This window comes from Lepidochelys kempii, chromosome 26, assembly GCF_965140265.1.
Source record: "Lepidochelys kempii isolate rLepKem1 chromosome 26, rLepKem1.hap2, whole genome shotgun sequence".
Lineage (NCBI taxonomy): Eukaryota > Metazoa > Chordata > Testudines > Cheloniidae > Lepidochelys > Lepidochelys kempii.
In genome coordinates this window covers 13635901-13651538 of record NC_133281.1, presented here as the reverse complement: position 1 = coordinate 13651538, position 15638 = coordinate 13635901, and the positions used below count along the sequence as shown (strand labels likewise).

Below are 15638 nucleotides of genomic sequence, written 5' to 3'. Positions count from 1 at the left end.
CCTAAATCCCACTGACTGTTTGACTCCGGCACCTGTCTCCCCCAGCACCTCCCTGGACCAAGAACTGTGCAGGAGAGACCCACCATTCTCTGGAGGCACTAGGGACCTTTGGACATCTAGAGAACTTTCTACCATTTTGATTGGCTGTTTGTGCCAACCTTCTTGCTCCCCCTTCCCCACAGACTCTTCACCTAAGCTTCACTCCTCACCTGCTCCTCTTACCTTTTCTCCCCAGCTCTGTCCCTCTCAACCTCCTTCCTCTCCCAAGTAACCCCTCACTCAAAAAAACAGTCTCATTAACATGCCATTTGCTACCATCCCATAGTTTGTGTTTTCTCTCTGTGTCTGCCTTGTCTATTTAGACTGTAAGCTCTTTGGCGCAGGGACTGTCTATCACTCTGTTTGTGCATGACCTAACACAATGGGGCCCCACTCTTGATTGGCCCTTAGGCATTACTGTAATAAACATGTTAAATAAAAAAGTTTGCCTTGGGCCACAAGATGGAGCTGTTTTACGGTTACGGATAGTGCTCAAAACTAAATGTGGCAAGGCCAACAGCGACCATTAGATGGGAGCATTTGACCGCTCAATAAATGGAGAACGATTTTTCAACCTGGGATTTAATGTTACTAGAACTATTTCCCCTTCCAACGCTATTTCCATATTCTCCCCCCCTTTTTTTTGTGCTCCTAAATTTGCCTCCTCAAGACCAATTCCCCATGAGGCGATCGCTCAGGTTGCTCTTAGCACTAAGACAATTAAACTGCATTGGGATGAGAATGGGTCACCTGCTGCTGAATAGACCAGTGTGAAAAGTGTCCCTTGCTAACGATATCCCATAGATGCATGCCTTGAAACTTACCTACACATAAATATTGTACCCATTTAACCACACCAGTATAATTAAAGCATACTCCCTGCCTAATGTAGAAACAGTTATGCTGATATTAAAATGCTTTATACTGGTATAGCTTTTTGCATATGGGAAGGCAAATTAGCTGTATTGCTATAAGGCACCTTTACTCCGATATATGTGTCCATACTAGGGATTGTAGCAGGATAACTATAAACTGGTGAAAAATCACCCCCTAACTGATAGTTGTACAAGTACAAAAATTGTCTGTTGACTCGGCTTTGTGAAACACTAATGAAAATAAAGGGAAACTCTCTTGCTATGCGTAGTTGGGTCTCTATATTACTAAGTAGGAAACAGTACGTGTCAGTATTTATCTATTGGTACACATGACTAGATGTTTGAGAGAGATCAAAGGCCAAAGGGAAAGAACAGGAAAACCAGGCAAAAGTTATGCTATCCATGGCAGCAAGGCCAAGTCACCTTTCCTACAGCTATATAAAACTTTTCAGGTCATTTTAACTAATATTTAATTATTCAATGGAGGGTACCCCCACCATTGATAACCCCCCTCCAGCCTCTGGAAACACTCCCTCTGCTTCCCAAAACACCCCCCCCCTCAGAAACGCCCCTCGTCCCTCCAAACAGCCCCACTAGACCCCCTGCCCCTGAAACACCCCCACTACACCCCCCTCAGAAACACCGCTGCCCCCCCAAGATACCCCTACCCCTGAAACACCCCCTGCCCCCCACTACACCCCTCAGAAACACCGCTGTCCCCCCAAGATACCCCTACCCCTGAAACGCCCCCTGCCCCCCACTACACCCCCCTCAGAAACACCCCCTGCCCCCCCAAGATACCCCTACCCCTGAAACACCCCCTGCCCCCCACTACACCCCCCTCAGAAACACCCCCTGCCCCCCCAAGATACCCCTACCCCTGAAACACCCCCTGCCCCCCACTACACCCCCCTCAGAAACACCCCTGCCCCCCCAAGACACCCCTGCCCCTGAAACACCCCCTGCCCCCCACTACACCCCCCTCAGAAACACCCCTGCCCCCCCAAGATACCCCTACCCCTGAAACGCCCCCTGCCCCCCACTACACCCCCCTCAGAAACACCCCTGCCCCCCAAGATACCCCTACCCCTGAAACACCCCCTGCCCCCCACTACACCCCTCAGAAACACCGCTGTCCCCCCAAGATACCCCTACCCCTGAAACGCCCCCTGCCCCCCACTACACCCCCCTCAGAAACACCCCCTGCCCCCCCAAGATACCCCTACCCCTGAAACACCCCCTGCCCCCCACTACACCCCCCTCAGAAACACCCCCTGCCCCCCCAAGATACCCCTACCCCTGAAACACCCCCTGCCCCCCACTACACCCCCCTCAGAAACACCCCTGCCCCCCCAAGATACCCCTACCCCTGAAACGCCCCCTGCCCCCCACTACACCCCCCTCAGAAACACCCCTGCCCCCCAAGATACCCCTACCCCTGAAACACCCCCTGCCCCCCACTACACCCCCCTCAGAAACACCCCCTGCCCCCCCTCCCTTTCCGGTCCAAAGTCTCGCGAGAGCTCGGTCCCGGCGCGCGCTGCGGGGAGGTGCCGGAAGTGGCCGTCTCGGTGTCCCGGCAGCTCCCGGAAGCGGAACGAACGGTCACGGTCACCATGGCGGCGGCGGCGGCGGCGGCGGCGGCGCGCGGGGCTCTGCGGCTGCTGCTGCTGCTGACGCTGACGGCGGCGCTGCTCGGCGGGCCCCTGAACTCCGCTGCGGGTGAGACGCGGCGGGCTCCCTCCCCGGGGCCGGGCCCCCTCCTCGGGGAGGCGGGAGCGGGGCGCGGGTCCCGGGTCCGTGGAGCGGCGGGGGCCGGGGGTTGGGTTCTGGGCCTTGTCTCATCCGGGGCTCACGCCGCGCGCCCGGGGTAAACCTCCCCCCGCCTAGCCGGCAGCCGGTGTCAAGCGGCGCGCCCCGGGGGTCGGTGCTGGGGCGGGTCGTGTTCAATATCTGCATTAACGGTCTGGAGGACGGCGTGGATCGCACCCTCAGCGAGTCTGCAGAGGACCCTAGACTGGGAGGAGTGGTCGATACGCTGGAGGGCAGGGATAGGACACAGCGGGACCTAGACAAATGGGAGGATTGGGCCAAAAGGAATCTGATGAGGCTCAACAAGGACAAGTGCAGGGTCCTGCACTTAGGACGGAAGAATCCCATGCACCGCTACAGACTAGGGGCCGAATGGCTCGGCAGCAGCTCTGCGGAAAAGGACCTAGGGGTGACTGGACGAGAAGCTGGATAGGAGTCAGCAGTGTGCCCTTGTTGCCAAGAAGGCCAGTGGCATATTGGGCTGTATAAGTAGGGGCATAGCCAGCAGATCGAGGGACGTGATCGTTCCCCTCTATTTGACACTGGTGAGGCCTCATCTGGAGTACTGTGTCCAGTTTTGGGCCCCACACTGCAAGAAGGATATGGAAATATTGGAAAGCGTCTAGCGGAGGGCAATGAAAATGATCAGGGGGCTGGAGCACATGACTTATGAGGAGAGATCTGAGGGAACTGCGGTTATTTAATCTGCAGAAGAGAAGAGTGAGGAGGGATTTGATAGCAGACTTCAATTACCTGAAGGAGGGTTCCAAAGAGGATGGATCTAGACTGTTCTCAGTGGTAGCAGATGACAGAACAAGGAGTAATGGTCTCAAGTTGCAGTGGGGGAGGTTTAGGTTGGATATTAGGAAACACTATTTCACCAGGAGGGTGGGGAAGCACTGGAATGCGTTACGTAGAGAGGTGGTGGAATCTCCTTCCTTAGATATTTTTAAGGTCAGGCTTGACAAAGCTCTGGCTGAGATGATTTAGTTGGGGATTGGTCCTGCTTTGAGCAGGGGGTTGGACTAGATGACCTCCTGAGGTCCCTTCCAACCATGATATTTCCATGATTCTATGATTGACTTCCTGGGTGCGAGGGGCGGGTGCCAAGGGGAGCTGTATGGGGTGATTGCCCCAAGTGACTGCCGCAAACAGAAGCCGTAATCGATGTGTTTTGTTCTCAATTCCAGCAGCCAGAAGCTCTCGAGAATCCAACAACAGCAAGACGCGTGAGAAGAGCCAGGGGAACAAGGCACCTGACGGGACCAAGGCGCCCGGGCAGCAGGGGAACAAGGCACCTGACGGGACCAAGGCGCCCGGGCAGCAGGGGAACAAGGCACCTGACGGGACCAAGGCGCCCGGGCAGCAGGGGAACAAGGCACCTGACGGGACCAAGGCGCCCGGGCAGCAGGGGAACAAGGCACCTGACGGGACCAAGGCGCCCGGGCAGCAGGGGAACAAGGCACCTGACGGGACCAAGGCGCCCGGGCAGCAGGGGAACAAGGCACCTGACGGGACCAAGGCGCCCGGGCAGCAGGGGAACAAGGCACCTGACGGGACCAAGGCGCCCGGGCAGCAGGGGAACAAGGCACCTGACGGGACCAAGGCGCCCGGGCAGCAGGGGAACAAGGCACCTGACGGGACCAAGGCGCCCGGGCAGCAGGGGAACAAGGCACCTGACGGGACCAAGGCGCCCGGGCAGCAGGGGAACAAGGCACCTGACGGGACCAAGGCGCCCGGGCAGCAGGGGAACAAGGCACCCGGGGACCAGGGGAACAAGGCACCTGACGGGACCAAGTCGCCTGGGGAGCAGGGGAACAAAGCACCTGACGGGAACAAGGCACCTGACCAGGCACCTGGCGGCCAGGGTGCCCAGGTTGCTGAGGGGAAGGCAGATGGCGGCGGCACTAGCGATAAGACTGTTGATGAAAAGGTGGCCCCCGGCAGCCACTCTGGTGACGAGAAGATGGATGAAGCTGCTCAACCTGGTGAGGGGAGAGAGGAAAGTGCCCCTGCTGCTCCCCCCAAAGATGAATCCGAGAGTAGCCACTTCTTTGCCTACCTGGTGACCGCAGCCATTATCGTCGCTGCTTTGTACATCGCTTATCACAATAAACGGAAGGTGAGCTTTTCTGCATGTAGTGTGGACCCCGTCTGCTTCAGGGCTTAATCAGTGCTAGTGGATGGAGAGGGCATTTCCTTGCCGTTAGACCAGTGCAGTCACAAGCAGGAAGTTAGTGCTTCCTTCTTGTACTGCCAGGAAGATTTTTGATTCTAAATATCAAAGTTTCCAAAGTGTTTTGTTACTCAGGTTCTTCCTTTCCCTGTGTGTGGGTTGGTGCTTCTGGCTGGGGCGGAAGAAAACTTTTTAATACACTGACCTATTTTTGGCTTTTCTGTTGTTTAGACTTAATTTGCTGATAAGTTCAGTAGGTCAGAAAACACTAACTTGGGGTTTTGTCCAACCCTCAAGTCCTGTTGGGATGAGCAACGAGAGTGTTGTATTCAGGGGAGGGTCTTAAGTCTTAGTGAAAACTATGTGGTCTTAGTTTTGGTGGTCATCTCCAGGTGTGGAACTAGGGTGGCAAGGAATGAGAGGAGTAGCAGTTAAGATGCTTTTTCCTAGTGACTGCTCCTTTTCTCTTCAGCACTGTATGAAAATTCCTTCAGATGCTGAGAAGTGGCCAGATAGGAGGCTGGACTATTGTTTAATACATAGCGCTCACAATGCGTTAGGGTTGCTTCAGGCTGGCTCAAAGACATGGCCTAGACTAGCTGAAGATCATTCTTTATGGAGGTATCCTAGTAGGCCTTCCTGAGTGTCATCGTGCCAGCAGCACCTTGATCCATACAGTGCAGCCTCTCTCCTATGTGCCTATGACCCAGGCTTTTAAAAGCTTTAATCCTAGCAAGAAAATCCTATTTGCATTTCCTTATTGTCTGTGCAGAAAGCAGTAACCTTAAATTGAGGAATCCGGTTCAGGGAACACCTGCTAGGAGAAATGTCGTAAGGAAAGGAGCTCTTCCAGTGATGACTAGAGATACTGATCAGGGCAGACTTCAGTGTTCTGTTTCCAGCCTGATGTTCCTGGCCCGGTTCAGAAGGCCACTAGAACCGGTGCTGTGTTGTTGTTTTCAGTTTCTGTTTGACTTACAGCAAGGAGAGGCCAGACATGTTACCGTATTTCACTCTTGGGCCTCTGTCTGGTATCCTGTTTGCCTGGGTGGCTGAAGAGGTTGGGATCTGAAAGGGTGACTTGATTATGATTAATGGAGTTTTGGTGGGGAACATCCTGCCTATTGGGTTGTGGGGAGCATTTTGCTGTGGGGTTTGCCAGTGATGGTCACAGTGTCAAAGGCACCTACAGTAGCAGATGAGTCCTCTTTTTTCTAAATTCAAAGAAATAAATTACATTCAAAACACTATTACAGTTTTTTTGCAAAGGGCTAGTCTGCCCTGAACACTTACATCAGCATAGCTGTGTCTCTTGGGGGTGTGAAAAATCCACACCCTTGAAAGATGTAGTTAAGCCAACCTAACCCCCATTGTAGACAGTGCTAGGTTGATGGAAGAATTCTTCCGTCTACCTAGCTACCACCTCTCGGGGAAGTGAGTTAACTACAGTGGTAAGAGAACCCCTCCCGTTGCTGTAGTGAATGTGTATACTGAAGCGCTACAGGGGTGCAGCTGCAGCTTTGCTGTTGTACTGCTTTAAATGTAGACCCAGCCAAAGATTTTATACCTTTTTAAACCCCAAATCTTAGAAATTCTGAAAACAAACTATAAAGGGGTTTCGCTTGTTCCCTGCTCTTCTGCATTCCTTCACTGTCATCCCCTCCTCCACCCACACTTAACATGTCTTCTAAGAAAATGTGGAAAGGTGAAAACAAGAAATTAAAAAGCGATCCCATTATTTTTATTCAGGTGATCCACTTTCCATAATCTAGCGACTTGTGTTCACCTTTGTGCATGTTTCTGTAAATCACATTGGGAAGCAGTGTAAGCTGAGTGGGGCAGTAGTGAATAAAGAGGAATTATATGGCAGTGTGGTACTGGCCATATCTCTTAGTGTAATAGGCTGGCAGTGTTCTGTGAACTCCTTTGGTTAACAGATGAAGTTGGTTTTCATGGAAGATGCATTATTTGTCAGCCTCAATTGTTCAAAAATAACTAGATTGACTTTCACGTCATTATTTTAAAAAAATAAATCTTGGGTTCTTATTTGCTTTCTGATATGTGGGAACCTGTAAGTTAATGTTTTCAAGCTTTCATCACAATCATGGCTAGAAAATTACTCTTTCATTTAAAATTAAAGCTGCGATTCTTATGGAATATGACTCTACAAGGCATGGGGGCTTAAAGAAAAACCTATCGTAAGACTCATGAGAATTGGCATCACTGGGGCTCCTGCCGAGTCATTGTATATGGTGTCATCATACCCAGATAAAGAATGGGGGGAGGCTCTTTGGAGAGTGACGAAACCTCTGGTGTGGGTTAGGCAATCCTGAATTTGGAAATCTAGGAGCTGCCAATCCTGGGGAAAATAGGCTTTGGTCAGGTGAGATATTTCATTGCTATGAGAGTGGAACACATGAGCAGAACTATCTGTCCCTGAAGTGGGAAAAGAGAATACTTATAATGCCTGTAGTTTTGCATCAGCTCTTTTCAACCACCACAAAAAGTGGTAACCTATCAGGATTTGCTTACTGATTTATTTCTTCTCTTCTTTCTGTCTCCAAAGATCATTGCTTTTGCTCTGGAAGGAAAACGATCAAAAGTACCCCGGCGGCCCAAATCAAATGAATATCAGAGACTGGATCAAAAGGTAAGAGTGAATTGGGTCTTGATATAACAGCCCCTCAGATAAGCAGGGCTTGAAAATGAACTTAACTGTCCTTTGCCAGTAGCCAGGAAGATTGGGGAGTGGGTGCAGCACTGCCTACTGTTGCTTTGTGCTGTGCCAACTGAGGAGCAAGTGCAGCAGCTGGACTCCACCTAGCCAGGGCCAGTCATGAAGTTGTCGGGAAGCCGGCTTTGGCGAGAAGGTTTTTGGTAATAGCCCTGCTGTTAGTCTGATGAGGCTTTGTTCTGCCCATTTAAGTTCTCTTTTGTTTTCAACATGCTGTTCCTGAAAAGGAAGTATCTGTGCTGTTGGTTGGGCTTGTGGGCCCCACAGCAAAGAGCCTGATTTCTCAGCTGATGTAAATCAGCAGTCTACACCAACTGAGGATCTGGCCCACAGAATCCTGGAGACTCCTTAAGGCGTTGGAGGCAGATGCGGATCAGCAGGGCAGGAGCTGCTAAGCCTTGCTGTGAAGCCATTGTCATAACCTTTTCCAGCAGATGGAAATGCACTGAAACCTATTTAGTAGGTCCCCATCAATTCAGCTCCCCCTCTGCCCACCCCACACAGCTCCCAGCCCCCCATTAGTTCACCCCCTCGCCCCCCCGCCTCACTTCTGTTGCTTGGATTCTTCACCTCGTCCCAGGCTGCAGAGGGGGGTCTTCAGTTCCCTCTCCCCCTTGCAAGCTGGGGGGGCAGCTCTGAGGGCTCTCTTCCTCCCTCCCCCTTCCCTGGCCATATGCTGCAGGGAGAGGGAAGAAGCAAAAAGCCGTCCCGTCCATAGAAGGGGAGTGGGGAGGAAGGAGTGGAGCTTCCCTGAATACCTGAGCTCATTCTGCTCCCTCTGTCCCCCTCCCCTCCTTTTAGAAGAGGGGAGGGGAAGAGAGGTGAGAAAGAGCGAGCACATCTATGATTCTCTGCTTTTGGGAACCACTGCCCTAGATCTAGGGAAATTTAGCATTGCACTGAACTTTGCTTAACCTCATATAGTCAAATATGAAGTGTGTATGATGAGTCAGGTGCAGAAAAAAGGAAATGCAGAGAAAACCTGCAGAACAAGAATCAGCAGGAAGAACTTCAGAATATTTGGACGGAAACCAGGGAGTGCGGAAGGAGAGAGAGAGACTGTAATCCTCCAGGTCCTGGCCTAGATGAAGTGGAGGAGGAGGATGAACGTGAGCCATCTCATTTTTCTGTTGAGAACGTTCATTCAAGTGCAGGGCCTGTAAAACAGGATGGCATAGATAGACTTGTGCTTCATGAGTGGAAGATTAAAAATCCACCCAGAAAGAGACCAAAGGAAAACGGTGTCCCGATATACTTCTGTCCTGCACTCTTCCTAATGGAGAAAAAGTGGGACATGACTGGATAGCAGTGACACAGCATGCTGTTCGTTGCATTCCATGTCTACTGTTCCCTCTGGATGCAACAATTCAAGGGTGTTCTTCCAGGCTTAGCCATGCTAACTGGGTGAACTGCAGATTGCATCTGGCACCAGTAGTGAATCCCTTACCATGAGAAAACAGTGCATGCAGAACATGCTATGTGAAATGGATGGACACAAGAAGAAGATTGAAAGGTGATAAAACCATCCACACATTATTGGAGACAAATTTTGGAAATAAATAAGAAAAGTGGAAGGAAGTTCTGAAGTGTATTTCAATAAAAGAACCTGCACGCATGCTAATAAGCCTGCCAGAGATCACCCCCTTCTTCTTCTGGTTGGTGATTAGTCTTTCAGACCTCAAACAGGTTTTTTTTGTGGTCACCAGTTTAGCATAGCTTCAGCTCAGAACAAGCGCTCTGTGAGTCGCTCAGTTATCCAGTCTGGGCCTATGAAGAGTATTTCCTAGCAAATCCACTTCAGAGGACTTTTTGGGACAATACATTTGAAGTTCCTAATACTCCCCAGGGATTTCATTAAGCACGTTTCTTAGAGAAGTTACATACAATTCCACAATAACACATAAACAATTGCATTTTTAACACAGTGAACTCCTAAAATACTTAATTCAATAAAGTTTAACTTAATTCCATAAGATTGTCCAGGATATTGTCGTATCTGTAACACTAATAAATTCCTTACTAGGTTCCAGTCATTCACATGGCTGTAAGCCCATTCATTGAGTGCCTGAGTACTGCAAACATGTCACCGAGGGTATAATTTGGCTTGTTGAATCTTTTACTGGTGAGGATGCGCAGGAAGGAAATCACCCAGGTTGAATCTGCTGGGCTGCCAGTTAGAAAAGCCATCTCTTTATTTGAAACTGAATCAGAGCGTGCAGAAATCCAGAGCCCCATGGTGCCATTTTTACAGTAATTTTCCAGAATAGTGTGTGTGGAAAAGCTGCTCTGACAAATGATTGAAAACTCTCCTTTTTGTCTTCAGATCTAAATTATCCCCAGAAAATTCCTCCACACTGCTGACCCGGGTAAGGACTGCTGAAAATGAAGATGCAAGGATGTCCTGTGATTCCCAACAGAACAGCTCTGATTCCCTTCAGGTCTTGGAGTGTGGGAAGAAGAGAAGTGCTTTTAGTTTTGCACTTGCACTTTGGTAACACTAACTCCTCAGTCTCTAAATATTTTTTCCCCTTCCCAGCTGCCTGATGATGAACTAGTTTCCAGCTCTGGTCTCTTGCTTCCATACTGTGATGTCAGGAAAGCCAAGGGAAGACCCAACAAGTGGCAGAATTTTTTTGTGCCCGAACGATATGGATTTTACCTTCTGCTGTATTGACACACAGGTCTCTGTTTAGGAGAGACCTGCCTGCTGAATGAGCCTTCTGATTCTCTTCCTCTAGATTCATGGAGCAGTCTTTATAACCAACATGGTTGGTCTTGTAGCTGACATATGAACATTATCCTCTTCTGTCCATTGTATTTGGACTCTAAAGTTCACAGCATGTTTGTTTGCACTAGTTCAGAAATGTTTTTGCCAAGGACTTTTATTTGATTGCTTCTTTGTTCTCTGTGGTGAAGACAATGGTGGAAGTTAACATCTGATTGTCTCTTAATGCACATCTTTGGAGATGTGTGGGGAATCCCTGACACTTTGATTTTTGCTTGTCCACCCTAAATGTGCTGGCAGATTTCCTGATGGACTGTTTTTCCTGATGTCATCCCTGGTGTTTAGGTGATTGCACTAACGGTGATGAAATATTTAGAGAGTGGATGCTGTGAAAGAATGCAAGGAGTGTGTATGAAGCTCTGTGCCAAGCCTCCATGGCAAAGTCTGAGTGAACTTTGCCTCTGTAAACCTTCCCGCCTCCCCCATGCCGCTGTCACAGGAACTTGGCAATGTTCAGGTGGAAGAAAACAGCGTCACCACTTGTAGTTCATACCCCCTTCCCACAAGTCAGTTCTTCCACCCCTAAATTTCCAACATAGCTGATTCTCTTCAGTACTGAATGGACTCTCCCGCTGATAGAGGTCAGATCCATTGTACTTGTATAGTACAAGTCAATTCCCACTTTGTCTGGGGGGGGTGTCCATTTTTTTTATCCTTTATCAAAGTGCGGAGAGAGTATTTGAGAGTGGAAATAGGGCAAGGACGGCTGGTGACTTGGTGCATTGGACAGATGATGGCAGTATTTCATGCCTGTGTTGCATAGCAGCAGTATGGCTCCCTTAAGCAGGCAGCTTCGAAACAGATGTCTTTACAAGGCATTGATTTGCACAATGTGGAGAGCTGTGCAATATGGGCTCTGGCCTATGTCATTCATTCCTCAAATTGGGAGTGCTGTTATGCCATCGTGCACGGCAGCTTCCACACAGAGCCCATGAGAGAGGCTTGTTGGGTTAGTGCAGAAATATTTCCTCTAAAGTAAATGGCAGATTGAAAATATATAGAAAGGGATTTGTTCGATGTAACAGAATATCTTCCTGCAGAGTCATCTACAGGATGTCCCCTCTCCTCTTCCTTTGGCCTTGGCCTTCCTCAGCTCTGAGCTGTGCTTTTATTTAGTTGAACGTACTTATAACCAGCCACTCCATGCAGAGCTGTTACCTCAGTGTTGTTGTGGAAGTCTTAGATTCCTTGTCTGCATAAACCAGGGGCTGATGTATACTGGTATTGCTTCTATTTCTGATATAAGGCTGGGAAAAAGTGTTGAATGAGGCCCACTATTTATTCCTGTTTTTATTTTCATAGTTATATTCCACAAGGTCTTTACTTTTGAGACCAGGAATGTTTGGGAAATCTGTATATGGTGGCTGGCTGGCTTGTTCTTTTGTCTGTGGCTGTTTTCTTTATTTCTCGGTTCTGAGTTTTACAAAAAAATTGCTGACACACACACCTGCATAGGAGGAAACTTAGAATACATATCTAAACCTGGATGTGAAAAGCTACATCCTCGCTTTCAATGCACTTGTCAGCTGATTGAGGCACAGGGAAGAACCTGGCCTCCGTCTTGGGCAAGTTGCTGGTTAATAGTTGGGTTACTTCTCTTGGCATGTTCCAAAAATGGTTGATGAGGCAAACCTGCCCCGGTCTCTTCCTCCTTGGTGTCTACAGCATTTGGTGACCTGCAGGAACACTAAGAGACTGCAGTAATATTTAAGACAGCATCTGGGCTAAGAAATCTTCACATCTGGACATTAAAGCCATCGCTGATATTTTCAGAGTTTCGTTTTCCACATAGGAGGGAGAGGGATGTGTATGCAGAGCTTAACTTATTTAAAAAAGAAAACCAAAGCAACTTACTTTTACTGAAAGACATTAGCCGAAGTGTAGGTTTGACTGGGGGGGGGAATCATATATTTGTTTAAATCTATTTGGAAGCTGCCCCTAAGAAAGATGACTTTTCTGAACTCTGATATGGGAGATCCTCACAGGAGCCATTTTTGGGAGGTGGGGGGGAGCATCCTCCTCTCAGGAGGATAAACAGGTCCAGGTCTCTGAAGGAAATGCACCTTCTCAAAGACAGGGAACTTGTGTGAAACATAACTGTGCTATTTATTTTTAAGATAACATGTAACATGATTTAGGAAGCCTGTGATGCTGTGTTCTATGGCCCATTTATTTAAGGGGTGCAGAATTTGAGGCTGCGATTTCACGTGTGTTTATGATAGAGGCAAAAACTTGAAGACATGATAACTGTTGCAATTCTTAGCCACGTCTTCCTGCTTTCCTGGGAATTCCTGTTTTTATTTTTTACCTGCTTTGTCCCCCTTTGAATCAGAAAACATTTTGGAAGGATTTGTACCAAACCTGTTTGTTTTGTCACAGAGTCTGGAGGCCTCCTTACTTCAGTCTCTTCGACTGACTGTTTTATTTTAATCTGAAAATCTTTCTGCTTTGTTTTGGAAACGCAGCCTCATAAATGTTCCTGCAGGCATGGACTAATGAGGAACCCTGTTAGAGCTAGGGCTCTTCTGTCTATGTACTGTTAGCAGTACAGTCTGGTATGTGCAGAGAGAACTAAGATACAGGGATAGTTCCTACGCTTCTGTCAGACTAAAAAGAACGTCCATAGCTTGTGTGTAGGAGCATTTTCCAGTTATCTGTAGTTTGCCATGTGACTGGCGTGTGGGCTGGCTCAACAGAAATGCATAGCACACAGTGAGTGCAAACTTCACAGGGTAGTAAAGACACCACATGTGGCCGGGAACAACCAATATTTATATGACAGCTCTTAACATGGATCTGTGCAGCTACTGTGCTGTTCATACCCATAGAAACAGCTCTTCAAACGCAGTGTAGCTCTGTACATTTCTAAGCTATCAGTGAAGGATTCACACGTAGTCTCCTCCTGCTATCCTCTTAATTCGAGCGTGGACTATTTCTAGTGACAGTTGCTGTAATTCTTGAATTGTACGAAATCTCTGGGAATGGTCTCCATGTTTCATTGATTTCTGTGGTATTAAACTTGATGTAGGATATTCTACAAGTCTCAAACAGGTAAAGGTCCGAACAGTTTTGGCTGTGTTCAGATATGGCATAAACTTCAAACTAACAGTCTGCTGAATACATTTCTTGCCAAATGTCATTAGTCTGCTAGGTCAGCTACTTTCCTGGGCTGACTTCATGAGTTGTTTGGGTTCTGCTGCGGTAAAATGAGACTCGCTTTGAAGAATCAGAATTTTCTAATCCTTTGTACTTTTCTGTGTGGTGAAGTCAAGAAATGGACACAATAAAGAAATGTAATTTCACCCTTCTATTTACTGCCTGCCTCCTTTAAAGCCTCAGAACAGCAACGCAGATTGTGTTGTTGTATTGTCTGAATACTAGGCTAGAGCTGATCCCCGTAAGGAGGCAGTTGGATTCCCCAACTGCCTCCCACCTGTAACAGACCAGATGTTGCTTGTGAACACTTTATTAGGGTTGTTTAATTTATTGCATTCTCCTAGCACTGTGCAAAAGCAGCATTGTCTTGCTGATCCCAACCACCTGCTGACTTGAAAATAAAACCCAGTCCAACAAATTCTCATGATCTAACCCCCACATTCCAGTCTTTCACCCTCTTGGGCTGCTTAACCAAATAATCCCAATTTTTTTTTTACCACAAACTCAGTAATGCACTAGAATTTAAACTACACGTAAACCCAGCTGCGGCAGAGCAGGGCTGGGCAGAGTTTACCTTAAACACATTTATCTCTAGTTGCAACAGCATGTCCAACAGAACCACCCAAGACAAGATTTGGCAATGAAGGGGCTTTGTTGGACGGCTTACCACACTGACAGTAGTGGGAACGTGCTCTCCGTCCATGTGGATTTTTGATCTGGCGGAGGAATCTTTCCCATAGTGCGGTGCTCCGGCTGGGGGTGTGGGCTCTGGGGTGATGCCAGGGATGAGGGGTTTGGGGCAGGGTGTTGAGGGGGGTGCGGGCTCCAGGAGGGAGTTTGGATGCAGGAGGGGACTCCGGGCTGGGGCAGGGGGTTGGAGTGCAGGAGGAGGTTTGGGATGTGGGATTGCGGCGACGCTTACCACTGCTCCTGGGAAGCGGCCGCCAGGTCCCTGCACCCCTAGGCGGCTCCATTAAGATGTGCCACCTAAACCAGGCTTGGGGCGTGCACCCTAAAGAGGGATGTATGTACCAACCTGGCCCTTTCTGCTAAACTGAGAGTTCAGACCCTCCTGAGCGTCAGATAGAGGGTGCAATGCGCTTGGGTGAAAGTGCCATCTGCTTTTTTATTTGATTTCAGTTTGCACAAGCTGACCCCTGGCTTCCTGCAATAAACGAGGCGCAAACTCACTTTAAACAGGAAATCCTTCCCCTCTTATCAACTCGCTTATCTCCCATGCAAACATAACCATTTGCACTTTGGTCCAGTTTGGCTGTAACTAGCAAAGCTCAGAAAGAGTTGATCAGGTGTTCCATGCTCACAGCAGATGGCAGCTAGCCTAGCAGAGGATACTGCCGATCTGTGTATTGACCACCTGGCTGAGCTGAGGAACTTGTGTGGGGCCCTGGTGACTGAAATGTAAGTCACTGAGGGCCGGACGGTGTTTGGAGATACTCAGCCAGACCCAACAGGTAGCACTGGGGTTGCACAGGGGCCCTTGGGTTTTGGCACAGATGCAACCGATCAGCACATGCTGTAATCTTTGATCCACACACGCAACACCGTTAAGGTTCAGGTGCTCAGCTGAGCCCTGAGCTCCTCCACCCTCTCTGGAATGGGAGTTTTCTTCCCGAAATGCACGTTGGAGAATGGGGAAATGCAGAGTACTGCATGCACCGCTGCCTCCCACCCTTAACTCTGCCCCCTCTCGGCTGCCAAGAGTTACCGGCATCATCACAGCACCGTACCCAGCCCTTACTATTATTCTTAATATCAGATACTAGATTTCAAAGGAGGCATTCGGCTAGGAGAAGTTTCAGGTGAATCCTGCCTATTCGTTTTTTGCCATCTCTGCAAAAAAAAAAAAAAAAAAAATTAAAGACAGTTGAAAGAGTTAAACAGAGTGGTGGCTCCTCTCTCAGGAATTCCTTAACCAAATAAACTCAAATTTACTCCACCTGGTCTGCCTTGGGCCTGGAACTGGGCCACCAGTTTTCAACCTGCTCTGATTGGGTATGTGGATTTTAGAGGCTGGAAAATTTAGTTGTAAACAGGCTGTTG

At 48.7% G+C, this 15638-nt stretch overlaps 1 protein-coding gene across 1 annotated transcript; it reads left to right on the top strand.

The window, feature by feature from the left end:
- Positions 1-2446: 2446 nt before the first annotated feature.
- Positions 2447-13723, top strand: TGOLN2 (trans-golgi network protein 2). Its single transcript, XM_073324776.1, has 4 exons — positions 2447-2636; positions 3917-4848; positions 7469-7552; positions 9960-13723. Exons 1-4 carry the CDS (start codon positions 2531-2533, stop codon positions 9963-9965), a joined length of 1128 nt encoding a protein of 375 aa, XP_073180877.1. The 5' UTR covers positions 2447-2530; the 3' UTR covers positions 9966-13723.
- Positions 13724-15638: the final 1915 nt, after the last annotated feature.

Excerpts from the sequence above, each read along its gene's own strand:
- TGOLN2 (XM_073324776.1), top strand. The coding sequence starts at position 2,531 with ATGGCGGCGGCGGCGGCGGCGGCGGCGGCGCGCGGGGCTCTGCGGCTG. Across the intron at positions 2,637-3,916 it reads GCCCCTGAACTCCGCTGCGG|CAGCCAGAAGCTCTCGAGAA; the intron begins GTGAGACGCGGC and ends TCTCAATTCCAG. Across the intron at positions 4,849-7,468 it reads CTTATCACAATAAACGGAAG|ATCATTGCTTTTGCTCTGGA; the intron begins GTGAGCTTTTCT and ends CTGTCTCCAAAG.